General features: G+C 51.5%; 12 protein-coding genes across 14 annotated transcripts in view; 8 read left to right on the plus strand and 4 right to left on the minus strand.

Moving 5' to 3' along the window:
• The first annotated feature begins 725 nt into the window (after nucleotides 1–725).
• Nucleotides 726–1860, plus strand: PPTG_14587 (hypothetical protein). Its single transcript, XM_008911512.1, has 2 exons — nucleotides 726–1161; nucleotides 1222–1860. The coding sequence occupies exons 1-2, from the start codon at nucleotides 850–852 to the stop codon at nucleotides 1786–1788; spliced, it is 879 nt and encodes a 292-aa protein (XP_008909760.1). The 5' UTR covers nucleotides 726–849; the 3' UTR covers nucleotides 1789–1860.
• PPTG_14588 (hypothetical protein) lies at nucleotides 1790–3464 on the minus strand. The gene is made up of 4 exons (XM_008911513.1): nucleotides 3276–3464; nucleotides 2404–3202; nucleotides 2244–2331; nucleotides 1790–2172 (listed from the first exon to the last, which is right to left on the minus strand). Exons 1-4 carry the CDS (start codon nucleotides 3410–3412, stop codon nucleotides 2036–2038), a joined length of 1161 nt encoding a protein of 386 aa, XP_008909761.1. The 5' UTR covers nucleotides 3413–3464; the 3' UTR covers nucleotides 1790–2035.
• A 479-nt stretch (nucleotides 3465–3943) lies between these two features.
• Nucleotides 3944–5847, plus strand: PPTG_14589 (hypothetical protein; the record flags this gene model as incomplete). The annotated part of the gene is made up of 6 exons (XM_008911514.1): nucleotides 3944–3973; nucleotides 4053–4274; nucleotides 4344–4451; nucleotides 4538–4633; nucleotides 4693–4776; nucleotides 4837–5847. 6 exons carry the CDS (start codon nucleotides 3944–3946, stop codon nucleotides 5845–5847), a joined length of 1551 nt encoding a protein of 516 aa, XP_008909762.1.
• Nucleotides 5848–6073: 226 nt separating this feature from the next.
• On the plus strand, nucleotides 6074–6909 carry PPTG_14590 (hypothetical protein; the record flags this gene model as incomplete). The annotated part of the gene is made up of 1 exon (XM_008911515.1): nucleotides 6074–6909. One exon carries the CDS (start codon nucleotides 6074–6076, stop codon nucleotides 6776–6778), a length of 705 nt encoding a protein of 234 aa, XP_008909763.1. The 3' UTR covers nucleotides 6779–6909.
• Nucleotides 6910–6914: 5 nt separating this feature from the next.
• PPTG_14591 (PLK protein kinase) lies at nucleotides 6915–9311 on the plus strand (the record flags this gene model as incomplete). Its single annotated transcript, XM_008911516.1, has 4 exons — nucleotides 6915–6971; nucleotides 7052–7509; nucleotides 7578–7842; nucleotides 7908–9311. The coding sequence occupies 4 exons, from the start codon at nucleotides 6915–6917 to the stop codon at nucleotides 9309–9311; spliced, it is 2184 nt and encodes a 727-aa protein (XP_008909764.1).
• Nucleotides 9312–9405: 94 nt separating this feature from the next.
• PPTG_23550 (hypothetical protein) lies at nucleotides 9406–11462 on the plus strand (the record flags this gene model as incomplete). The annotated part of the gene is made up of 2 exons (XM_008911517.1): nucleotides 9406–10718; nucleotides 10851–11462. 2 exons carry the CDS (start codon nucleotides 9406–9408, stop codon nucleotides 11299–11301), a joined length of 1764 nt encoding a protein of 587 aa, XP_008909765.1. The 3' UTR covers nucleotides 11302–11462.
• Nucleotides 11347–12939, minus strand: PPTG_14594 (CAMK protein kinase). Its single transcript, XM_008911518.1, has one exon. The coding sequence runs from the start codon at nucleotides 12508–12510 to the stop codon at nucleotides 11446–11448; it is 1065 nt and encodes a 354-aa protein (XP_008909766.1). The 5' UTR covers nucleotides 12511–12939; the 3' UTR covers nucleotides 11347–11445.
• PPTG_14595 (hypothetical protein) lies at nucleotides 12751–15156 on the plus strand. The gene is made up of 4 exons (XM_008911519.1): nucleotides 12751–13965; nucleotides 14039–14425; nucleotides 14488–14616; nucleotides 14694–15156. The coding sequence occupies exons 1-4, from the start codon at nucleotides 13899–13901 to the stop codon at nucleotides 14924–14926; spliced, it is 816 nt and encodes a 271-aa protein (XP_008909767.1). The 5' UTR covers nucleotides 12751–13898; the 3' UTR covers nucleotides 14927–15156.
• Nucleotides 15017–16548, minus strand: PPTG_14596 (CAMK protein kinase). The gene has a single exon (XM_008911520.1). It carries the CDS (start codon nucleotides 16480–16482, stop codon nucleotides 15340–15342), a length of 1143 nt encoding a protein of 380 aa, XP_008909768.1. The 5' UTR covers nucleotides 16483–16548; the 3' UTR covers nucleotides 15017–15339.
• Nucleotides 16549–17221: 673 nt separating this feature from the next.
• Nucleotides 17222–18151, plus strand: PPTG_23551 (hypothetical protein). The gene has a single exon (XM_008911521.1). The coding sequence runs from the start codon at nucleotides 17423–17425 to the stop codon at nucleotides 17852–17854; it is 432 nt and encodes a 143-aa protein (XP_008909769.1). The 5' UTR covers nucleotides 17222–17422; the 3' UTR covers nucleotides 17855–18151.
• Nucleotides 18152–18770: 619 nt separating this feature from the next.
• Nucleotides 18771–20916, plus strand: PPTG_14597 (hypothetical protein). 3 transcript variants are annotated; one of them, XM_008911523.1, is made up of 5 exons: nucleotides 18771–19002; nucleotides 19067–19270; nucleotides 19348–19502; nucleotides 19575–19765; nucleotides 19838–20916. In XM_008911523.1, exons 1-5 carry the CDS (start codon nucleotides 18814–18816, stop codon nucleotides 20134–20136), a joined length of 1038 nt encoding a protein of 345 aa, XP_008909771.1. In that variant the 5' UTR covers nucleotides 18771–18813; the 3' UTR covers nucleotides 20137–20916. The 3 variants fall into 3 exon arrangements, with proteins under 3 accessions (XP_008909771.1, XP_008909772.1, XP_008909770.1); XM_008911524.1 differs by having other exon boundaries at nucleotides 18771–19270; XM_008911522.1 differs by having other exon boundaries at nucleotides 19575–20916.
• The window catches only part of PPTG_23552 (hypothetical protein), a gene marked incomplete at its 5' end in the record, with an annotated part of 9677 nt that continues 8476 nt past the window's right edge, over nucleotides 20250–21450 (minus strand). The window contains one exon of the mRNA XM_008911525.1: nucleotides 20250–21448. Within this exon, the coding sequence (XP_008909773.1) occupies nucleotides 20319–21448 (1130 nt within the window). The 3' untranslated portion in view covers nucleotides 20250–20318. The remainder of the gene's footprint in view (nucleotides 21449–21450) is intronic.

Raw genomic sequence — 21450 nt, forward strand, 5'->3', positions numbered from 1 at the left:
ACTATAAGTCACCTATAATGAAGCTATGTAGATATGCAATGATTGGCTCCTAGAGCACCTGGTACCATGTACCAGGTATTACAGGTCACTCTTCATGTAACTTGGGTACACTTGGGCTGGTCTTCGGTTTCCAAGATCAGCTACAGATTCTGAGAGCGACGATGATAGTGGCAGTTCCAGTACTGACGAGGAGGACCCCCACTTGTCGGATGGAGAATTGGAACTTGTCTACGACGACTGCGCTGAGCAAGAAGAGGTCTTGTAAGTCTTCATACACGTTGAGCTAGGTTTGCAATTCTAAGAATGGTTTCAGTGCATTCAGCTTTACTAATAAATGGACACTTTGCATCTGTTGATATCCACATGTGATCATACGCTTGTGGTCACATGACCAAATGGCTGTGACCTAATTTGTTTCTGACCTAAAATAAAGGCTATCGCACGATACGCGAATACGCCCCAAAAGCTATAAAAGCTCTAGGATTCGCCCCACTCATGCCCTCAGGTCCACCGAAGTGAAACCACTAACAATCGTTAACCAACGCTAATCAAAGATTTAGTCCTCAAAACAGAGACTCATCTCATGTCGAGCACCCTGATTAAAAAAATTCGGATTCACCTTTGCGAACTCAATCTGAGCAGGTTATTTCCGCTCCTCAAGGTTGGAGGTTTGACTGGGCTGCTTTCCTCGAAAATCGCTATAAATATGGTTATATCGAGTTCTTCTCTTGCTGACCGAGGACGTTCCTCTTTTTCCGCAGAGCTGCTCTGCCTGTCGTGGGGACAAAACGTGAACGCTTGAGCTGCCAACCTGTTCAACCTTCCATCTCGAGTTAGTACGGATCGATCATGGGCGGTGGAGTGTCAAAGCCCGCGGTGACTAGATCTTTGAGGAGTGCAAGAGCCAGTATCACCTCACCCCGCGGTGCAAGCAGCCACGTAGACAAGGCCAGACCGGCAAGTGATGGTCGTCGTGAATCCACCAAGCAGCCTACATCGATTGACGCCCGTATCATCGCCACACTACGTCAACTCAACCTCACTCGACGTGCAGACCCTAAGAAAGGTCGAGCCATGCACTTCGAGCGCATCGTTCTCCAGTTCGCCTTGGTCAGAGACGCCTTCACTACTCTCCGCAGCATCTATCGGCAATTTGCCAACGTAAGTCCATTCGCCTGCTTGATAATGGTCGATCTCTCATAACTTGGATCACTTGTACAGGCTGAAAAAGATGGACTGGACTTCGAGGGCCTCAAGGCGGCGCTCAATGCCATGGGCGCTCATATCAAAGAGACTGACGTGTCGGAGATTTTCTACGAGTCCGACATGGTGCGGGACAACTCGCTGAGCCAGAACGAGTTCGTCGTATCGCTTGCCATCGCACATTTGCTGGGTCTTATCACCAATTTTGACTCCATCAAAGACTCCGTTGTGCACGCTCCCGAGGACGTGACGTTAGTTACTCCTCCGGACGAGCCAGCCGAACAAGGGAACGCGTCGAAACTCATCGCCAAAGCTCTGGATCTCATGGTCACCGCGTATCTGCTCTTCGACAACGACGCCAGCGGCACCATCCAAACGAGTGAAGTACTGGAGCAAATGCGGCAAAACCCGACAGGTCCAAACTCGCCAAGACGCCTGGAACGCATGGAAAGTAGTTTTTCATCCAAAGCCATACGAGACGAGCGGATAAAGGAGCTGGACTTCGACCAAGACGGCACCATTACGTTCCAGGAATTCGTACTCACCTTCCAACGCTGGGCTGGCTCGGACGATGACGACGAATAGACTCCAACTGTGTGCGTACCAGACCCAGCACAAAAGAATAACAATATTTTTTTCATGCAGACAAACCGTCCACTTAATTAATTCGGTGTGGCTATGATCGCCACGCTTTGAATTTTCGCTTCCACTCTTTCAAAAATAAAAGAGTGAGGCCTTAAAATTTCAAGTAGGTATCACGCACCGACACCAAATTTGAAACACTATTGTCGAATTCTTAGCATCCGCGGCTAGTTGAGCGCTCTTGCCCACCTCACAGATACTTGGCCTGCTGCCGCTTGAAGTGACCGTGAGTTTCCACGAACAAATTGAAAATGTAAGGCCACCAGAAGTTCGTGGTGCGGTCGTAAATCGAGTACACGAAGCAGTAGACGACCCAGGTAAAATACACTGAACGGCATCAACATGTATGGTCAGTTGTCTTGAATCAATCAATAGTAACAAAAGCAGCAAGCACGTACATGGGAAGAATAGCATCATGACGACTGGCAGCACAATACACGATAACGTGATGCCAAACCACAGCCGGAAAACTGCTCCCAACGAGGTCTAAATAACACAAAAACACCAGTCATTAGCCTCTCCTACCACTCAAAACATCCATAAAATCTCCGTACATACCGATAGATCCATCTCCACTGTGTTCTCCGTTCCCGGGAAGTGCTGGTGCTCGATGAAATAATTCATTCTTTCCTCCTTCTCCTTCCAACGTGCATCCAGGAATCCCTGCAAGTCCGTAGCTGCGTCCTCGTACTTAAACTTCCTCGAATGCAACGCCACTCGTCCCACTGGCTGTTTCCCAGCCAACAGCGACTTCATCGACGGGACTTCAGTATCAATTTTGCGTCCATATCCCATATCGAACGTCGGTACTTCACCGGAATACGACGGGAAGGCCAGTGTGAGGTCGTAAATATCGGGTTTGGCCTCTGCCACAGCGTCCAGAATGATCTGCATTCCTGTCGTACGTGGCAACAACACTCTCTCAAACTTGGGACGACCTTCTCGAGCTGCAAAAGCCTGTGACTTGGTCACATATTCACTGTGGATGGTCGTTCCCTCGGGAAATAACACGAGCCAGAAGGGGAATTTATCAGCGATGAGGCCGCCCATGTACTTCTTGATGTGCTCAGCATCCTGGTCGATGCGGCGCCGTAGAAAGAGGAACTGGAAGAGGCGCATGCCCCAGCCGATGATGGGCAGGTACTTGAGTTGGTCTTTGAGCACGATCTTGATGTTGCCAGCCGCTTGTTGGTGGCGCGCGGCCTGCCAAATGTACCACCAGTCAGCGTCCACTTGGTGGTTCGCGATGAGGATCACGGGCTTAGTTGGGTCCGACGGTAGCTCGCCTGTGACCGAGAGCTTGGTTTGTGGGAAGCTTGTGGATGTGACGTCTACCCAGAGTGATTGTGCTATGGAGCTGATAAAAGAAGAGTGATGGTCATTGGTTAGTGGTGAATGAAAAAGGAGTGATGGTCGCAGGAAGAGCGCACCCCATGAGCCGACGGTAAAGCGCCTTGTTGAACGGCCGCACAAGACACCACAGGCAGAATTGCAGGAAGTTGATGCATGCGCTGTTGCACAGGATCCATAGCAAGTTCAGTGCCGAATACAAGTGGAACACCGCCATGCTGAGGCGCCCTAGTTGCTGAGCTCGACGAGCGAAAAGGAAGAATGCGGAATCAGCGCCAAGAAATAAATTTTTGCAGCTGCAACTCGACAGAAAGCAAGGTGATTGGTGGAAAATAAATATTTTTGTCCGTGGATTGGATGAAAAGTGAATGCAACAGATGACACCTTGCTATCAACATAGTCCGACGTGAAGCAAAATCAGCATGCGTGGCAGATTCATGATACACTGCAACGAAGCAGCAGTAGTACAGGAGGCCTCATCCACCCTAGTCAAATCTGTGCAACGTCGCAATGACGCGAAAATGATGAAGCAGGTCGATGATGAAGTCGCCTCGCATTTCATCTCGGCGAGATGTACAGTAGTGGGTGCACGGACACAACGTGAAAAAAATGCACTTCGTTGGCTTGTTACACTTCAGATCACTTCAACTTGGTTACGAAAAAACATGAAGCTTGGTTGAAAAAATCGAGCAAAAATAGCTATTCGTTTACATGCACCCGGTTGAAAATGTCGAGCCTCGAGGCGTGTATGTGTTCCTTGCAGACGCGGCTGCACCAGGTACGGGGAACGGAAACATTGATTCCTTGTCATTCACGATCTTGGATATCGAACTGATGACAAATTGGGTGAGTGGCAGGTGGAAAATGCTCGCAGTCGTGAAATGAAGGCGCACGGCGAGTTGGTGCAGAAGTTCGAGTGTGACTTGGAAACTCGACGAGCCAGTGAGGCAGAGCTCCGCCTCACAGTCGCCAAGCTACGTGCAGACAAGTGCCGCTTAGAAGCGGAGCTCAGTGCAGCACACACCAAAGCCCGCAATCTACTTGAACAGCTTGATGCTCAGAGTCTCGAAATTGCAAAGGTGAGATTAGAGAAATTCTCTAATGGAATGCGTACAAAATGTTTAACCGTAAGGTTTGCAACGCAACAGCGTGAAAGCACATTCAAAGCTTTTCGCGAGGAGAGTGATCGTCAGCTTCAAGTTGCCCATGATAAATGTGCCTACCTAATCGAGGAAAAACAGCAACTCAGCCTTCAGGTTAGTTCGTCACTCTCGTGTGATCCTCTTCTTATTCTCCGTGCTAATTAATGAGATGATTTTGCTTTTGGTGCGTCCGGTTGTAGTTGTCCGACGCCAGGACTTGTTTTGAGAATGCGAAACACGAGAACGAATTGCTCTTTGCAAAGAGTGGAGAGCAAAGTTTGCGAGAAAAAACTCAGGTAAAATATGGTGAATCCCTATTTGGACTTCGATTTTCTTAAGGAAATGTAATGTGCAGACTGCAGAAATTGAAAAACTTTCGACTCAATTGGTAATTAAGCAGCAGGAAATCGAGGCTGGAGCAGTGCGCACGCAGCTGGCGGTATGTTAATAATGTGCCTGGCTTAAATTTTTGTGTGTTCTAAGGTCACTCTGCCCTCAGCTCAACGACTTCACCAGATCCCGAGAGCAGCAAGACCTGATGCAAGGACGAATTCAGACATTGGAGCGTGACGTTAATCACGCACTGGTGACTCGAAATCGAGCTATTCACTGGAGACGAAAGCGTCAAGAGATGTGGGATAATCGGTTTGTCTTGCACGGTGCTTTCTTGGTTTGGATGTCAACCTTTGTCCAGGCGAGGCAACAATTTGTTGCTAAGGTGGAACGACGCAACAACGACACTCGAGCTCGACTCCAGGACATCAAAAAGGAGGCGATGACGTGCTTCTCACAAGCAAGAGAGGCGTGTTGTCGTATTCGACAAGCTTGTGCCAATGAACGCAAGCAAATTTTGTTTCTTCGCGACGAAATTATTAAATCGGAGCTACCAAAGCTGCTGGCTCTGCTTGAAAGTCATCAAAGAAATGTTAACAGTCAGCAGGAACGCCTCGAGTTGCAACTCAAAAGTCAGCGGGAATGTGCTGAACAAGAGCGAGAACGATATGATATGTTGCTCCAAGATGCTGAACAACGCACTGAAATGTTGATAGCAGCTCACCAATCCCAGCTTACGCGCCACAAGCAGCAACAGCGCTCTATTTTCCAGGCGTTTGCCACGAAGAGGAGACGAGAATTTCACCGACGTGTTTTTAGCGCTTGGAAGGAATTGTACTTGCGCTCGGTTGTTGGACAAGCTACACACACAGCAATGGTGTTCCAGACGCAGCCGTCACAGCTGTCTACGCTGGAGTTATTAAGCCCAATGAAGCGAAGAGAGTCCCAATCGTGGGCAATGCCAGCATCCATTCGACCGATTTCAAGAACAGTTCAACGATTACAATTGGAGAAGCAGAACTTTGACGATTGTCTCCAATCCCCCATGTCCGAGCCGACTACTCCAATTGATGCGATGTGGCGAAAGTGGCGACGTGTAGATGGTAGAGCAGCAGGAAGAGGGCTCAAATATCGGTCCTTCTTGAACTCACCATCGAAGAGTTACAAGATAGGCTAGTTGTCTCTGTTCAATTGTGTTTGTTGCAAATGTGGGGCCACTCGTCCTCATGTTGCTCTACATACCAGTTGGAGGACGGGACGTAAAAATAGTAGTGAGTTGGTAGTTTGGTACTGAGGATACCGGAATGGCCAGGAGCAGAGATCTCATGCTTCTGCGATAAACGACGAGTGAACCACTTGGGGGGATCATATCGGGTCTTTCCAGCTACAGCAGCTCTGCAAAAATGACACTTGACGTTCAAGTTGGTACGAAATGCGGAACGATAAACGGAACCAGCGGCGGTGGTAGCACACATCCTCCTCTGTTCGACTCACCGTCCAAGTACGGCATTCACCACACGGTTGCGACGTACATACCTACGGAGCAGCGCTTTCGGTGGCAAGCAGGTGCTGCTGCTTCAGATGCTCTCTACACACTTCCCACCAGCATCGGTACAAGTCCAAAGAAGAGCTTTGGAAACAGCACGCGTGAGGACTGGGACTTCGCTCGCAAGCGTGCTGATCCCGGAGCTGGACCAGGCTCATATGAACCGGCAACGTCGTGCGGTAAACAAGTGAGTTCGGAGCATCGATCTGCCGGCTCGTCGGCTTTCGAGAATGCGCCTCGGACTCCCCTGCAAGAGAACTCGACGCCCTCTCCAGGCCCAATCTACGACCTGCCGCCAGTCATGGGTCGAAGCTCTCCTGGACCCAAACAAGGCACGTCACTACGTCCGCCACTTCACAACAAGAGCATCGGCCCAGGACCAAATCTCATGCTCAAGGGCTCATTCCAAGAGTGCCAGCAAACCGTATCCCCAACTTTCGGCAAGGAAGCGCGCCTTAGATCTGCCGGCTCGCAGCAAACGCCTGGCCCCATTTACGACTTGTACCATACAGATCACCGTACAGGTCCCCACATCACCTTTAGCCGCGCCAAGCGATTCTAAAACACTCATTACGATCAGCGAAAATTTATCGTGTTGAAGTTGCCGAATTTAAGCTTATTTTCGATTAAGTATGACTTCCAAACCGAAATTAATTTTAATTTCGTTTTTATTTTCGAACAAAAACGCGGGAACGACCATGGAACATGTATCGGACGTCGCCGACACTTCTTCCCGCGCACCGCACTCGATATCCGTGCGTTCATATCGTTCACCTCTTCTCAGAAAAACTTCACCACACCGTTATTTAACTGTAAAATACTATTTGGATCACAGGAGTACACGCTACTCGAGTTCTTAGGCGAAGGCGCCACAGCACAAGTCTATCTAGCCGAACACGAGGCTTCGGGGGCGCATGTAGCCATCAAAGTGATCGACAAGCTGTTGGTACAGCGAGCACAATTGGAGAGCAAAGTCCGTCAAGAGATGGTGCTTCACGCCGAACTGCGACACCCGCATGTGCTTCACGTGGAGAGCGTCTTCGAGGACGCTCGAAATTACTACATGGTGCTCGAGCACTGCGCTCGAAGGTCCCTCTCAGCAGTCGTCAAGGCCCTTCCAGGTCGCAAGGTGGACGAGCAGACAGTCAAGAAAATATATCGTCAAGTAGTGGCGGGTGTCGTGTATTTACACGCCAGCGGCGTGATCCACAGAGACCTCAAGCTCGCCAACTTACTGCTGAACGACAAGGGTGAGGTGAAAATCTCGGATTTTGGGCTTGCAGCAAGACTCGGGTGAGAGCTTATTGTGTTTTAGAGATACAGTTGTGTATGTGTTAAAATGATGCTTTGCTTTGGTGTAGAGATGATCATGTGACTATGTGTGGGACGCCAAACTTCATAGCACCAGAAGTATTGCTGGCAGAGGACGAGCCGTATGATGAAGCGGTGGATGTGTGGTCATTGGGGTGTATTTTATACTGTTTATTACTCGGGAAGCCGCCGTTTGAAGGACGCAAAGTGAGTGAAACACTAGAGAACGTGGCAAATGCAGGACAAAACCCGCTCAAATTCCCCGACGGATTTTCTTCGTCTGCTAGCGACTTGATCAAGCGATTGCTCACACCGGTAAGTAAAGTATTTTTACGACCATAGAGTTTTGTAAGCTCATAATTTTATTTGACTTTTTGAAGGATCCTCTCAGTCGGCCATCTGCTCAGCAAATTCTGCTACATCCTTGGCTTCGCGATCAATCTCAGAAACGAGCGCCGCCTCAGTCTAATGGTAGACGCAAGTCTCTTCCGCGTATGCCACAACCTGTGCCTCCACACCCTCGTGCAGCATCCCGATCTCCTGAAAAATTGCGTGAAAGTCGCAGAGCTGCAGGTATTCGGGCGATGAAAGAGGAAGGGTTTGTGCTATCATCCTCCAGCTCGTCCGTTGCGATGACAACATCCAGACGACGGCGTACACTCGGAGACAGTCGTCCGAGCTCTATGCAGCGTGGACAGCAAGAAGCTCCACCAAATAGGATGAGGTTTTCTCAGATATCATTTGCCTTTGCGGCCAGCAGTAGCGACAGCAGCTTCAGCCCCGACGATGACAGTATTATCGATGACTATAGCGATCTCTCCGAGCTATCACTGCCCACTCCATTCAATGACCACACCGAATCAAAAGAAGTCAACGGAGAAATGGAGAAGAACAGCCAACTTGACGAAAAATCGTTTCTTGCAGTCTCGAGAGATGTTGAACCGATCGTATCGGTTGTTATACATTTGGAACTGCAAGATGTATCGTGTTTCGGGCTATTTCAAAGCCACGAAGGTCACTCTAGTGATGCAAAGGTGCAGTTGCAGTGGAGCTGTAAGGAGCCAGCTGAAGTCGGCAGACCACCGACTTACGAATTAAAAGTATCCAACGGATGGGAAGCGTACTATGATCAAGCTAGTGGGGTGCTGACAGCTACAACTCCACAGGGTGATCCGCTGCGATACGAGATACCTGGTGTGAGTGGAGCGCGAGCTGGATTCAGTGCTTCAAGTTCTTTCCGGTCATCTACCACACGCATCAGTCAGCGTCCGTATTTGCCACCGTTCGTTCGGTTTTGCCAGTGTCTCGCATTGCGAACCATGCAGCTACGTCGAATTGCACTGCGTGGCCAGGCGAGTAAACTCCCGTTCATTCATTACGACACCCTACCGGAGTCGCTGCTGGAGTCGTTCCGATACCGATCTAACTTGCTCACTGTTCCTCACCAAGTAGCATTACGTCCGGATCAGGAGCGGAGCATATCTTCGGTAATTAAAGCTCAGAAAGGAGTCGAGATTGCAGGTGTTGGGAGTGGATGTATCGATTCAACTGGAGACTTGCGAGTTGTGTTCCTGGATGGAGCTCAGCTCACGTTGGCGGCAAGTGGGTTACAGTTACGATTCCGTCCGTCTTGGGACACTGGTGTCAACAATGGTGACAGTGTGAAAGAGGATGTATTCGAACTGCTCACAACGAGCAGCATGTCGTCGTTCCTGCCCTCATCAGTGAAGCAGAAGTTGGAAAGTATCCCAGAGTTTATCCGCCGTCTCAAAGCAGTTAACTAAGTCCAATTATGGTCGACAGGACGTTTCAACCGACGCTTGGTTTAGGCAACGACTAAGCAAAGCGGTGGCTTTGAGTCGAAATCTGTTGGAGACAATGGAACTCTCGATCGATGTCGTAGAGGACTCACGGAGAAGCAGTGGTGGGGAGCTCCAGCCCAGTAGTAACAATGAAAATCGTCTCCAATCGACACAGGAGCAGCTAGCGGAACTGCAGCTATTAGCTCGTGCCGATCTGCAGTCCCCCGCTTCATCATTCACGTCGCCATCGAACGAAGTGACAGAATCGTCCTTGACTCTTGAAAACGAAAGCAACAGCCAGTCGAACGAAGACGATGTACGTGAAAGACCTGTTGTCGCAACGGGAGGCCTGAGCAGCTTTTCAGCGATTCTGGCAGCATCAAGGAAAATAGCGATGACTTGTACTGATCAGCCCGCCGAAAATGGGGTACCGGTGGCACCGTTAGACAGTCCGCTCTCAGTGGATATTGTGAGAAGTTCCAAAACTCCAGTAAATGGTCTTCCAACGCTGAACGAAGAAGCTGAGGGCGAGGAGGAGGAAGACAACGACGATACTCCGGAAACAAAAGCAAATGCCACGAGTACGTCGTTTGTGGATAAACTATCGAGTTCAAGCTCAAGTGCTGAGGTAATTCCAGTAAGGCAAGAACAGGAGCTGGAAGAGCGGGATAATGACGACTTTGAATTCGCAGAGATGCTGGAGCACCTTTCACGTGGTAAAATTGACTGTTTGACGCTTACACTGGGCGATCTTACACCACACAAGTTGAAACGAGTTCATGAAGCGCTGAGTAAAGCTCAACTTGCAACACGCACTATGCCATACGTGCGAACTCTCGTATCCGTCGACATGTTACAGTTATTGTTACAACGGCTTGGAGCGCAAACAGTTCGCGAGGCCGTCAGTCGAGCAATGCAATACGTCAGCGAAAGAGATGAGTCAATCGCTCCAATCGCTCTCTTGACCAGTAGCAATGTCACTGCCATTGTGCTCAAGGCACGTCAAGAGTTAACAACAGAAGAACCTGGTATGGTTTCATCGCAGCTTCCTAGATGTGCCAGTCCTACCACCAGCAAACAAGAAATGAGTCTTTCTTCACGGATACCTCCAAGGCCATTCAGCTCTCCGTCGTCGTCCGTATCTTCGTCTCCGCGATGCGGAACACCTCGAAGCCCCGCTGCCGACCGTCGCAGCATTTTGGCGAAAGAAGGCGTCCATGTTTTGATGCAGGAGAAATTGGTATCTTTCGACCATCGAGGCCAGGCCAAGGCTTTGCCAGCATTTCGAGTACGAGGTGCCAATGCTGCATTAACGGATTCCGCTGCTAAGCGCCGCCAACGAGGACTGCAATACGCCAACGAGCATGTTTCTCATCGCACTGTGCACATGTAACAATACACTTCAACTTGCACCTTTTCCGCTAATCAATTGTCGCTAAACGATCTTTTCTGCCAATCCTATGTCACTTCTATCTCCTAGTCCTCCAATACAATTTCTGCTTAGTCTTAGGAGATCTGCAGCTTGCATTTTGCCACGTGGGCCAAGAAGTCGATTTTGCCAAAAAGGATCACCCGCAATCAAGCGACCATGGTGCACATTATCAACGGAGAGATCGTACCGGACGACGACCCGCGGGTGCGCGCGCGCCAACAGCCTCAGCAAAGTCAGCAGCCTCAAAGACGCTTCGGGTCTGTGCACGACGGCGGGCCAGCAGCTCCGTCCACTGCTGGGGCAGCTCCTGCAGCCGCTGGAGCCTCACCATTGCAGGGATTGGCACGACAAGTGGGTTTGGAGGGAACTGTGACTATACCGGCAGTAAATGTACTGGGTCTGCCGGCCAGACCCGTACAGAAGATCCACTTGGCAGTGGCGGCTCTACTTACGGTATTCTTCGGCTGGCGGGCACTGGTGTTCCTCGCCTTCGCCTACTTCCTATCGACTCAGCAACCACCAGCTACAAGACACACTTAATGACAAGAAACCTTTTGAACTCCTTTTAAGGGGTAGGAAAAAGAGAACGAGGACATCAATGGACGTACATGTATTGAACGTTTGCTTTACCCTTGCTAATATACGACGTTTTATTATGAAGACAGGTTGAACAAACAATTTTTTTTATCTGGAACAGCAGTTGACGTAGTTGACACTGTGGTGGTAGTTCGACGATAAGAAGGGGTGTTCGGCCACCTGCTCCAATGTAGGACGTTTGTGTGGATCCAAAGTCAGCAACTTCTCCATCAGATCCCAGACTTCTTCAGACAATTTGCGAGGGAAAGCTCGACGCAGCTTTCGTACACCGCCGCCATGACTCAAGACACGGAACTGACGGTCGTCGCTAGTGGGTTTTTCGACAAGTGGGGCTCCTGCCAACATAATTGCCAGCAACACGCCAAGTGACCAGATATCAGCTTGTAGCGGGTCGTACGGGTCCTTGGCTGCGAAAACCTCTGGAGCCATGTACCAAGCTTTACCAACTCTACCGGGGGCCACGAATTTGCCATGTTTAGTGGCTAAACCAAAGTCGCACACGTGGCACACGCCTTCAGCATCCAACACTATGTTTTCCAGCGAAATATCGCGGTGTGCCAAACCATTTTGCTTCAAGCACAGTAAACCACGCACCACGTCGCGCAGATAGCGACGTGCAGTAGTTTCCGGTAGTCGACCATCAAGTGGACTGTGACGCACCACGTCGAACAGGTCACCGCCCGAGTAGAACGGAAAAATGAGGTATAAATTGCCACCGTATTGCACTTCCTCCTCCAATAGCAGCAGATTAGTGGTCTGCGCAGCAACGAGTCTGCGGTGCACGGCACGCTCCTGTTGCAAATTCTCAACAACTCGGATACGCTTGCCAATTGTCACCTGATCTCGAGCGCAGCGAAGATCCACGCGCTTGACGGCGAATTGGCGACCAGTTTTGGTGTCAAGACATAGCAAAACTTCTCCGAAGAGTGCCGGTGCTAAGGTCTCCACCACCTCCAAGTCTGATAACCGTTTGGGCGGTGACCGGATGACGGTAGTGGATACCGACGATGGTGACGGTTCTGGGGAAGGTTGAGGAGATTGCAGTGCCTTGTTGTTGCCCTTGTTGGGTGTGGTGGCACTACAAGACGAGGATCCGCGGGAAGAGAAGGTGGCGGTCAACATCGCGTCCATGTAGGTGCGGAGAAGGCCCATATTGGTTGGAATGGTGTCAATACAGTGGAGGGCCTTTGGGTTGGACACTAACCGCTTGTTCTTGACGATGACAGTTTGGAAATGAGGATAGCTGATGGGTGGACGCCCCTGAGCTGCAGTGCTCGGGGATGGCAGAGTTCAGATAAGGTCGCTTCTTGGGGTGCCACTACCGTTTCTGTAAATGAGCTGGGTGAATGGTCATGTAAGCTACGGTCGCTAGCGATTCGGCAGCTGGCAAATCAGCGGCATGGTTTTCCCTGGAAGAGCATCGAAGCGCACGCGAGAGGATACCGGGGACCAGCCACGTAGAGTGGGAGGTTGAGTGCCTCAGACGTTATTGCCGCTTCGTCGCAGCGCACATTCCCCAAAGACGCAGTTTTGGTTCTTTGACTGCAGGCAAGTTACGCTGCTTGGTTTGTCTTGCGAGTCACCTCAAGCTCTAACGTTTCACGCACAAGTTGCTTGATGTTCGACGCTTTTTCTCCATCGAAACAAGCTTCAGTTCGAAGTTAGCACAACACAACTTTTTACACTGAACATGTGCGAAGTGAACGCCTGCGTATTTTTCGGAAGTATGGATGTGTCTGAAAAAAAAAAGATGTTGCGGTTGAAGAGGAGAGTGGCGAGTTATCTCCACCAAGTACTGAAGTAACTGTGACTGTCACTGTGGCCCAATGGAACATTCACTTCTCAATCTGGAATAGCTACCAGAAACCTCGAAGCAGCCAGCGTTTTCCACATGCGCGACAAAGGTGACAACGTTCTATGGGGGCATTCGTGGTAATGAGAAGGAGTGCATTACGAGCTGCGTCGCACCGGATACGACATGTCTCGGCGTCGCTTACTCCCGGGTTGGCTAGCCCGTAGGTGCAAACGTACGCACATGCCGCATCGTGCAGCGGTCCTCACCGTGTCGAAGGCGATCTTGACATTGGATGGGATGTCCAACGCGAACGGCTTGAAGATCGGGGTATTGCTCAGCACACCGAACCGACAACTTGATCGGCGTGGTGTCACTACGACATCACGCCTCGCTTCTCGTAAGATAACGATGGGAACGAGCGCTGCAGCGTGGACTGCCATGTCCGTGTCCTAGCGCACAGGTGCTGGCGGGCACGCTGGAACTCCATGCCAAGATCGATGGGCCCTATAGAGCTTGGTCGTGCTTCGAACGAGCTTCCTGGCTCAGATGTCGATTCGTCTCGGCTAAAAATGCCTATTTACAGTTCGGTAGTGCGGAAGTGCGATTGCGCACCACAAGGTCTCGAGGATGACTGAAATGTGGCGCTGTCCGTTGATCCTCGCGTCTTCAAGCTTGACTACATCGCAACTTCCGAGGAGACAACAAGCCTGCCTGCTAGCCAGACGGCGTGGCCACACCTGGAAGTATGCGGTCGTGGCCAATCTTCGTGGCACTCCTGGCCAATGTGGCGATCTCCTCGTGGTTCGTGCTGGGTAAGTAAGGTCTCGAAAAGTGTCTCCACCCGAGGGGCGTTGCTGGGCTAATGCGTCGTTATCTCGACTGTAGTGAACGCGGCAGCATGCGCTGATATCTGCTACACAACTACGTTGACTGGATTCGGGCCCGGTGGCACACCCGGCTGCACCTGCAGTGGCTCGCAACAGGGAGCGCGTACGGGAGCAGGAGGCTGCAACTGCGGCCAATGCTATGAGAAGACACAAGGTGTCGTCTACGGCTTCGCTGTCAACAGTAACGGTACATGCACGTACGGCACAGACTGCGGGACGTGCGATTACTCGACCGGTTCGTCGGCTAGCACCAGCGGATCGGCGAGCGCTACCTCCAGACCTACGACCGCCACACCGTCGCCCGCGCCGGCCACCACTGCGCCTTCCGCCACTACAGCTACAGCATCACCCGTGCCAGCCACCTCTGCGCCATCCCCCACCGCAGGTAAGACAGGAATCTGAATACTTCACTACTTCCTGATGCTGAACACTGTTGTTTGCGTACAGATGCAGGCTCGTCATCAACTTCATCGTCCAGTACGGGCTCGAAAGACAACTCCACACCTACCGAGAATAGCCACTCAAGCTCGAGAGACAGCGTGGGTGATGCCACAGGCAGCCACGCAGACAGCGAAGGTAAGGAGATGCATCTCTTACTCAGTTAATTGAGAAATTCTATTGACAAGCGTGATTCTGTGGTGTGTCGTCTGTAGAAAATGACAAGTTCCTGAGTACATGGCAGATTGCGCTGGCAATTTGTTGCTGTGTGCTGATCTTCGTCGTCGCCGTCGTGTCGGTATGTGCGTGCTACTGCAAAGCGCGCAGCCGTCTGTACGAACACGAAGACGACCAGGCCAGTTACTATCACCCGCCGCAAGCCTTCCAGCCGTGGGGTGCAAACAGCGCACTGCCTATTGCTACTAAAACTAATTCTATCGTTGTATAAAACTTGTACTTAAACCGTGCGCCGTGAGTTTGCCATCATGAATTCCCATTCTGCTGGTCTGTGTAGACCAAAATGACCCTCAAACACGCGTTGTTGATACTACGTCAATTTGCCAGGGCCCCAAGCTTGCAAGTTGCAACTGTGTTATCAAATTCCTGGCATCTGTATATTCGTCTATCCGAAGTAGTTGGATGAATTTTGAGTTGTTTATTGCTATGCGTACATACGTCTATCTACTTTTAGTACTTTGATAATTCCTCTTACAAATGGACGGGGACACCAGCAGCCCCGAATAAATACACAACGTCCAGCGTCTTGCGGCCATCGAATGCGTCGGACAGGCTGTTGCGATGTGGCCGGTTGATAGCGGCCACGAGCTCGGCGAGCCCACGTAAACGACGGCCTAGCCACCTTCAGGCGGCATTTGCGAAGCGCTTGGCGTGCGCTCGCTTTGATGATCCAGAACCGCGTCGCACAGCCATCACGCGTTTGTTGTGACGGCGCGAGAAGAAACGGTGAATCTTGTGGAACAGCAGGCGGCAGCCGCTGCGTTCGATGCCGTCCGACTCGGGGCGCGTCGAGTACATGGACGTCGACGGCGCCGACGAGTACGAGGCCGTCGTCTGCGGCGTCTGTTTGGCCGGCGACGCGACGCGCGTCTGCTGCATCTTAGGCGGAGCAACGCGCTGAGGCGAGGCGATAGTGCTAGAGCGCAGCAAGAACGGGTGGGACACCACCTCGGCCATTGAGATGCGCTGCTCCGGGTCGACCTCGAGCATGTCGGCGATAAGGTCAATAGCGGCGGCCGGCAGCTCCTTCGTGAGCCCCCAGCGGTCGATGAGTTTCCTGATTCCCTTGTTAGTAATGAGTCTGAATCTGGCGTCCGACGACGACGCTGTTTCAACGGGAGGAGCTCCGATAAGCATAATGAAGAGCATCACACCGAGCGACCAGACGTCAGCCTTGGTGGCGTCGTACTGGACTCCAGCTAGCACCTCAGGTGCCATATAGAAGAGCTTGCCTACAGTCTCGCGACTGGGTTTGGCTGTGGAGGCGGCAAGGCCAAAGTCGCACACTTGGCACTGGTCGTCGTCCGTGACCAGAACGTTTTCTAGCGACAGATCGCGGTGTGCGAAGCCGTTGGCGTGGAGGAACTGGACACCGCTGGCGATCTGGCGCATGTATTTCGTGATAATGGGCAGCGGTAGCTTGCCGTCCTCGGCGGAGCTCACGAGCTCGTATAGCTCGCCACGTGCGCAGAAGTCCGAAACAAGATACAGATACCCGTCAAACTCGATTTCGTCGCGTAGCTTGAGTAGATTGCGGTGACCACCTACGCGGTTGAGCTGGTGGTACAGTGCGCGTTCGAGTGCCACGTTCTCGCGCACCTTCTTGTTGCTGGCGAGCGTGAGCTGCGCGTTGGCGGCGCTCTGCAGCACGCGCTTGACAGCCACCATGTCGCCAGTCGGCTTGTGCTGGCACAGCAGCACGTCGCCGAAGAGTGCGGGCGCCAGCCGCCGCTGGATCACGTAGTCGTCCAGCTTGGCTGCCATCATGTCGGTCGGCTGTGAATCGATCGTCCTGCGTACGGGGAAGCGAGCAAATGTGTGAATGAGCGAGCCCATACCATAATTGAAAGCGGCTCTCACTGGATGGGTACCGTTCATGGGAAACGGCCGTCGCAGATCTTGACCATCACTCCTTCTGGGTCAAACGGACGATCTGGAGTGCAAGTGAAAATTGGCAGAGGGATCGGTATTTGGAACATCAAGGTAGTACACCTGCATTTTTTGTTCATTCAAGCTCCTGCTGAGTTAGAGAATGGCTGGTTCTCGCTGCCGTCACGGACTGCGGCACATCAGCTACTTTTCGGCTGAGCGAGCGCAGTCGCAGTGTTCGTACTACGTCGTGAGCTTCCACGTGTGACGTAGCGAGAGAATAAGGTTGAACCTGCTCTTTTCATCGCCAGGCCGCCGCGTGTGAAACGGATCCTGGTTTGGAGCTGGTTGCTCTCGAAGCAAAAACAACGCCAAATTTTGCGGTTGTAGCATGCGAACTGTTGGTGTCGAGTCCGCGGTCCACACTGAGTTGCAGGCAAGCTAATCGGCAAATTCGCGGAACGCGGATTTGAAGTGCGAAATTTGGCTTTGGCACCACTTTGTCGATGCGCTGCGAAAAGTCCTCGCATACTGAACTCAAGTTATCTGCTCGACGGGCGATTTGAAAACATTTGCGTGAATGCCGCCGTTGCTTGCTGCTCCACTGGAGACGAAGCAAGGCAGAGACACTCGAGCACTTGGGTACGTTGTGGCATTGTAAAGCAAGAGCTGCATCCGGTTGGTACTATCATTGAATTCGGATAGTTGCCGAATGCAATAGTACCAACCCTGTGTCCATAAAGTGGTGCTGCCAGCCTTCATCAAACGCACAACAAGTTGCCATAGATCGCACTCGCTGTCATGCGCGAGCAGTACGGACTTGAGACGATTGCCCGCAATGGAGCTTCAAGCGCTTCAATTGACTGGCAGCGTCGGTTTGCAGAGTCCGTGTCGCGTGTCGGGATTGCGCATGAGCAGCAGCTTGCTGCAAGATCCACGATCAGCGCGAAGACGTCCAGCCTACGTAGCTCACGAGAATGCGATGGCTGGATGCATAATGGAATCACCAAACGACATCGCATTTCTTGACAACCGTGTTCGCCAAGCAGAAATTTGCAGGCACGCTAGCGTCTTGAAGCTGTCCCAGCTAGCTTTGCTAGGATTGCTGCCGCGTTCTCGACCGCAGGAGAAAACACGGCGGTGTGAAACTTATATCATCTTGCACCAGCGCGATCCGAAACGGTGCATGCCCCTTCGCACTGCGACGGGCGCTACGAATCCCTACGCTGGTCGCCATTGGAACGTCCTCACCGCCGACTCCATGGCATAGTGCAATTCGCTGCACGACTGTAGCCTAACGTGGTCGCCTCTCGTGTGTCGCTGCTTTTACTATCGAGCGTGGTATGCTCAGGGTAGCGCCTACGTACTGCTACTATGTTTCAACGGGCTCATATCGCGTCAAGGCATCGTTTTGAGCTCCTCTTGTGTGACTAAATCCTTTGAGTCCAGGAGACGAAGCTAGACATGCTGGCATGGAGCCTGTAAGACATGCCACTTCAATCATGTACACCACACCTTGTTTTTACAAACGTAATTACCCTTTCACGAGCCAATCAGAGCGTGCGATAATCACTGGTGTTCACGGGAGTGTTGATCTGCCAGCCCAATGCAGGTGGCATTCTGACAATTGCTACTGGCAAGTACAGGCATGTCTCGAGTTCATGGACACATTTAGGTCGCAAGGAGGTTCCAGTGATGTCCAACTTTGTTTTGGAATTACCGTCCGAAGAAGAATGAGGATATAAACTGGCTGTTTTTCCTGAGGAACTCTCCGCTCCGAGAATGTATATTTGCATGTTGTTGGTGTGCCTTCATGGGATAAGTGATGAATAGCTTTATATTCTGACACCTCTTGTATGAGTGCGGAGGATGGCGATTCGCACCGCGTGCGGTCGTGTACCTTTGTGCGTTGAGCAGAATCATGCTTTACTTTCTGATCTCCCATCCACATAGCTTCGTAGACACCTTTGGCTGCAGCTAGCAGCGCGCACGTTCGGTGACGAAACAACCAATCTATCTAATAACTTTCGTTCTTCCTAGCACACCGTGCGGAGACACTTTAAATCCGAGAACTGCGCAAAACAACCTTGCATACTGTAGTGCACATTTTGCCAACGTCCTTATGCCACAAACTAGAAGTTGATTCAATCGTACTTAGCGTTTGGCTGTAATTCGGTTGGATACGTAGAATTAGGTACGCAAATGTGTACACAGTCCTAAATCTCTGAAATGGGGAACGAGAACTCGACTCTGTCTGGGGAGGAGGAGCTCCGCCATGACGGTAGAGACGACGGCACCATCGAGGGCGGCGAATGCTACGGTTTCCGCGTGCTGGGCATCCAGGAACAGTCACCGGCGTCTACCGTGGGCTTTGTGAGCTTCTTTGACTTCATCCTCGAGGCGAATGGCATCCGACTCGTAGGTTTTAGGCATTGTGCCACATTGGACCACCATACCTAATCTAAGCTTTTTTTCAATTTAGGACACGAAAGATGCAACGCTCATGGAGCTCATCGCGCAGAGTGAAGATCGCCCCATGCAGCTAAAAGTGTTCAACGTCAAGGCGCAAACCACGCGGGAGCTGCAGCTCACGCCTAGTCGCAAGTGGCCCGGAAAAGGCTTGCTAGGCGTCACTATCCGGTTCGACTCGTACGAAGGAGCTGAGGACCAACTGCTGCACGTACTTGTACGTACAATTGTCACGCCACTTTTGCCACAATAGTTGTCAATTTTATTCATTAGAACCACAATAATTGGGTGTAGAATGTGGCTGAATCGTCGCCGGCTGAGCGTGCGGGGCTTCGGGCAGATTCAGACTATCTGCTAGGCACACCTGGGCGTGTTTTCGCGGATGCGGAGGACCTGCATGATGAGATCCTGGACGCTCTGGATGGGTCCTTCCAGTGCTATGTGTACAAGTGGGTACATGACTTAAACAATGAATTTTTGGGGAGAGGGTTTCTGACTGTAGTGTGGGATGTATGGCATAGCTCGCTTGAGGATCAAGTGCGTATCGTGTCGATCGTTCCGACCGAGCGATGGGGAGGTGACGGTGTCCTAGGAGCTGAAGTCGGTCATGGATATTTACATCGACTGCCGTCGGTATGCCGAGGTACAATCGGCTCGTCCGTGGGCTTCGTCAATCTCCCAAAAGATGCCAAGGCTGCCACTGATGCGTTCTGTAAGATAAATTCATGTGTTGTTGGAGACGTGGGATCTAATATTCATGGTGATGTGACGTTGTGTTTTGTAGTGAAGCCCCAGCGACACAGTGAGAATAGTCCAGCTACTAGCAGAGAACAGGAGAATCAAGATGAAGAAGTGGGCACAGGCACGCAGTCGAGTTCAGCGGCACAGGATACCTCCCAAGCAGGTGCGACTCAGCTGAAATCTGGCGAGCGATTCGATCAGGAAGGGGGTGATGCAGACTCATCTTCTGAAGCTACTAGAAAGGCTGCAGAAGAAGTTGCCCCACCAGCGAAACCTCGATACACAGCGCGATTGGATCACCAGTTCCCCATCTCGACCGTCGCTGTGCTTGCTGATCCGTGAAAAGTTCAAAGTACCGAAACAAAATTGGAAGTCAAGTTGGAAATATTTCGTTATACTTGCAGGGTCCGTGTGGTTGCCTTTGAATGCATACAGGCAGCAACAATGACAAGGTGTAGTGGTGCAGAGGTACGTGTTGTATGTGTAAGTATTACTGCCTTAAAGGGTGTCATGTGGACTTGTATCTATCTCTTCTGGTGGTTGATGAAGCGCAGCGACAGCAGAGAAAGGAGGCGAATACCCACGATGAACGCGAGGACGATGCCGAAGTTGCGCCAGATTTCGTCGTGCTTGTACTCGAACACGGACTCGACGTATTCCTTGATGGTGATGTGGTCGATGCTCACAGGCGGATTTGTCATGGGCTGGCAGCCAAGATCACCACCGACGTTCACGTACTGCTGTGTGGCCGTGTCGTAGGTGGGGAGATCGTCGCATTTGCTGAACACGAGGGCAGCAAGGATGGCAAGCGAGTAGCGCTGAGGAGTGATCGTGTAAAGCCACTTGTAACCGGACGGAATGGCGTTGGCCGGCGGGTTGAAACCCATGAAGAGGAAGAGAATCGAGTTGAGCATGACACCCAACAGAGCAGCAACCTCCACACTCGGCAGCGCGTACACTAGCAGTTGACCGAGATAAGTCTGCAGCAGAACCAGGAACGACGTGTTGATCCAGTAGAGAACAGCAGTCCAGAACCCGGAAAAGCCCACCAACCAGTAGAAGATGACCGTGTACAACAGCATTGAACCGAAGACGTAGGGAACCTCAGCCACGGTAGAACCCACGAAGTACCAGAGTGAGTTGTACGTTTGTGCTGCTCTCTCACGGTAGAATGCCTCGCGGTCTTGAGACGTAATGGGTAGGACACTGTTGAAGGCTACCACACCATTGAATAGCGTCGTCATGAATACCATACCGACACCGGCGTTGACTCCCTGGTACGAGGTGTACGACACGCTCACGTAAATCAAGCCGAACAGCAAGCCAAGAAGCGGTGCGATTGCAAATCGAGTCAGGTTGTACGACGGTGTGCGCCAGTATAAGTTCATGAATCGCTCCACCAGAGCCGTCATTTGTGTCCAAGAATTCGCTGCACGTTTCTTCGCGAACACGAGCTCTGTGGATCCAGGAACTGGTACAGTCACACCCTCGGAAGCCAAGTGTGCGTCCATTTCCTGTTTCATCTCGCTGGAGTTGAAAACTTCAACGAAGTCCACCGGGTTGTCGTGCATGTGACTTACACCTGCACCGATGCACTCCAACATCCACGTAGCAGGGTTGTAGCCCTCACGAAGAGGTGTCACGCCCGGAATCGCC

This window comes from Phytophthora parasitica (genome assembly GCF_000247585.1).
Source record: "Phytophthora parasitica INRA-310 unplaced genomic scaffold supercont2.42, whole genome shotgun sequence".
In the NCBI taxonomy this organism is placed as follows: Eukaryota; Oomycota; class Peronosporomycetes; order Peronosporales; family Peronosporaceae; genus Phytophthora; species Phytophthora nicotianae.

Bases quoted from the DNA above. Each gene is read 5' to 3' on its own strand.
- PPTG_14587 (XM_008911512.1), top strand. From the start codon at position 850: ATGGGCGGTGGAGTGTCAAAGCCCGCGGTGACTAGATCTTTGAGGAGT. The intron at 1,162-1,221 runs GTAAGTCCATTC...TCACTTGTACAG, and splicing joins TCTATCGGCAATTTGCCAAC to GCTGAAAAAGATGGACTGGA.
- PPTG_14588 (XM_008911513.1), bottom strand. From the start codon at position 3,412: ATGGCGGTGTTCCACTTGTATTCGGCACTGAACTTGCTATGGATCCTG. The intron at 3,203-3,275 runs GTGCGCTCTTCC...TTCTTTTATCAG, and splicing joins CTTTACCGTCGGCTCATGGG to CTCCATAGCACAATCACTCT. The intron at 2,173-2,243 runs GTACGTGCTTGC...GATGCCGTTCAG, and splicing joins CATGATGCTATTCTTCCCAT to TGTATTTTACCTGGGTCGTC.
- PPTG_14594 (XM_008911518.1), bottom strand. From the start codon at position 12,510: ATGGGCCTTCTCCGCACCTACATGGACGCGATGTTGACCGCCACCTTC.
- PPTG_14595 (XM_008911519.1), top strand. From the start codon at position 13,899: ATGCGGTCGTGGCCAATCTTCGTGGCACTCCTGGCCAATGTGGCGATC. The intron at 13,966-14,038 runs GTAAGTAAGGTC...TCTCGACTGTAG, and splicing joins CTCCTCGTGGTTCGTGCTGG to TGAACGCGGCAGCATGCGCT. The intron at 14,617-14,693 runs GTAAGGAGATGC...TGTCGTCTGTAG, and splicing joins CAGCCACGCAGACAGCGAAG to AAAATGACAAGTTCCTGAGT.
- PPTG_14596 (XM_008911520.1), bottom strand. From the start codon at position 16,482: ATGATGGCAGCCAAGCTGGACGACTACGTGATCCAGCGGCGGCTGGCG.
- PPTG_23551 (XM_008911521.1), top strand. From the start codon at position 17,423: ATGGAGCTTCAAGCGCTTCAATTGACTGGCAGCGTCGGTTTGCAGAGT.
- PPTG_14597 (XM_008911522.1), top strand. From the start codon at position 18,814: ATGGGGAACGAGAACTCGACTCTGTCTGGGGAGGAGGAGCTCCGCCAT. The intron at 19,003-19,066 runs GTAGGTTTTAGG...TTTTCAATTTAG, and splicing joins AGGCGAATGGCATCCGACTC to GACACGAAAGATGCAACGCT. The intron at 19,271-19,347 runs GTACGTACAATT...AATTGGGTGTAG, and splicing joins ACCAACTGCTGCACGTACTT to AATGTGGCTGAATCGTCGCC.